The 2,271-nt window shown below is 38.4% G+C and overlaps 1 protein-coding gene across 1 annotated transcript in view; it reads left to right on the top strand.

Annotated features, from left to right (window-relative positions):
• The first annotated feature begins 921 nt into the window (after positions 1-921).
• LOC106529335 (gastrula zinc finger protein XlCGF57.1) overlaps positions 922-2,271 on the top strand; it is a 4,044-nt gene continuing 2,694 nt past the window's right edge. Inside the window, exon 1 of the mRNA XM_014024734.1 lies at positions 922-1,413. Coding sequence (XP_013880188.1) covers positions 1,374-1,413 — 40 coding nt within the window. The 5' untranslated portion in view covers positions 922-1,373. The remainder of the gene's footprint in view (positions 1,414-2,271) is intronic.

Here is a 2,271-nt window from a genome sequence, read left to right as displayed (position 1 = left end):
CGACCACACCTACCCAAGTACACTTCGCTGCAGTAGAAGAAACTCTCTAACTTCTTCCTTTCTTCTTCCTTTGCTCTCTTACTCCCGCGTCTTTAAGGAGCAACCTTCATTTCCGGAATACAATAGTCCCATTTCCATATAAGGTATGGCACCGACGGAAAGGTCTGTCACCGCCCCGAGCTGCATGCTGCAGCGAAGTGTACCTCAGCTCTGCAGCACCGTAACCATGGCGCTTTTTTTCAACGAACTTTATTTAGACTGTCAAAGAATACAAAAAGACAAGAGGCCAGCATAATAATGAGCACTGATCTCTGATTTTTATTGTATGAAAAACGTGTAATTTCGTAATATTGTTACAGGAAATATGCTTTATTTAACAGGTAATGAATGTGATGTGGAGCAAAATGCAAATAAAACAACATAAAATAAAGCTAAAAACATAGCATGCTAAGCTAAAAACAAATCACGGTTAGCATGCTAAGCAACAAACAGACTCAGCTAAACAGGTTCTGGTTAGAGACGAGGGATGGGGGAAGATACAGTAATATCAAGATTAAGATTTGGACATACTGGGTTAAACTGTATATTATTTAAAATAGGAAAAAGTGATACAGAAAAATGTGAATTTTGTGATTTGGAAGAAACAGTTGAACACGTTATGATACTGTAAAAAATACAATAAAGACAGGCATATTCTTATACGAAATTTGGAAAAACTTAAAATAAGATACAGACTATCAGAAGTGCTAGTAATACAGAGATGCTATCCATTTATAATCCAGTTTTTACGAAGTGATAAGTTATTTGGAAGGATATAAATTAATTAACCAGTAACAGAATTATTTGTTTGTTTTTAAGAATCTCGATCCACACTCCTTACCAGTTGGTGGCGGTAAAACACCATTAAGTTGTCAACCGCCAATAAAAAAAACAGAAGAAGAAGAAGAAGAAGAAGGTTCTGGTTAGCTAGCTTAAACCGCTAACATCATCCCAGCAACTACAAACCTGTTATGAGCAGTTCATTGCTGGAGTTGCAAAGCGCAAACAGCCTTATGGACTTCGTTCATTTCTCCATCCGAACCTGTTGACGGGACTGATGGGACTCTGGACCCGAAGCTTCCGAACCCTCCTAGCAGCCAGGGAGGACTGTGGTAGACAAGAGGACCGAGTCGAGGAGGAGGAGGAGGAGGAGGGTCTGACCGCAGTTTGCAAAGTTCTGCGATTTGCAGGACTGCATTCAGAGACATAATGGACCGTGGTTCTGATTCAGGGGTTTAAAGTTTTATGATACCTCGGCGTCGAACGTTTGGAAGCTTCGGTTCCGGTCCATCACTAGCTTACAGCTAGCCGTCAGCAGCAGGTTCTGTGGAGACATGGCTGTTTTCAACCCCAGCGATCATCGGAACATGTCAAGTTTGTAGCTTTTGATAATTTCTCTGAAGTATGATGATTAAATGTCAGCTTGAGGTTTTAGTTAGCTAACGGGGACTGTAGCTTAGCATGCTAACGGTAGGATGCTAGTCTTTGGATAAAGCATTGAAACGTTTGCATTTTCTTTTTATACACATTAAGTTATAAACAGTTGCTTTAAAAGCTATTAGCATCAAGGCTGCTTGTTGTGTTTCGTGTTTTTGCTGGTTTTAACTGCTGAACCCCACAGCTAATGATTAGCATAAACAGCGTTAGCAGACGAACATGAAGTCAGTCAGATTCAGAGATGCTGATAATAATAAACCTGGTTTGGTCGTAGCTGAGAGTCATCCCCTTTACTCTGAACCAAAACCTTTGTTCTAAATTTTACCTGAATTAATTCTGTGTTTGTCTGACAGCAAATCATCTCATAAAGCAGCAGATGATGGTTTTAGGTTTTTACTTTGTTATAAGATACTGAGTTCAGATTAAGACAGGTTTGTATAAAGTACCATAAAGGGATACTTGAGTAAAAGTACAAGTATCTTACCAAAAACTTACTTCGGTAGAAATAAAGTCTCCTGTAGGAATATTACTTGAGTAAAAGTCTTAAAGTATGTGATATTTGTTGTAGTTAAGTATTAAAAGTCAAAGTGTAGATTTAAAATGAGCAGTTAGATTTTCTGTAAGGACATTTATTAGGAGGTGACCTCCCCAAAAACTGCAGAAATGACTGTTGTATTAAAAGAATGAATGGATGTTAAATTTAGGATGCACTAGTCCAGCTGTTTCAGTTTATATATATACGTACAGCGGGTAAAATGAGTATTGAACACATCACCATTTTTCTCAGTAAATATA

This window comes from Austrofundulus limnaeus, unplaced genomic scaffold, assembly GCF_001266775.1.
Source record: "Austrofundulus limnaeus strain Quisiro unplaced genomic scaffold, Austrofundulus_limnaeus-1.0 Scaffold438, whole genome shotgun sequence".
Lineage (NCBI taxonomy): Eukaryota > Metazoa > Chordata > Actinopteri > Cyprinodontiformes > Rivulidae > Austrofundulus > Austrofundulus limnaeus.
The sequence above is the reverse complement of the archived record's forward strand: the minus strand, read 5'-3'. Positions and strand labels throughout refer to the sequence as shown.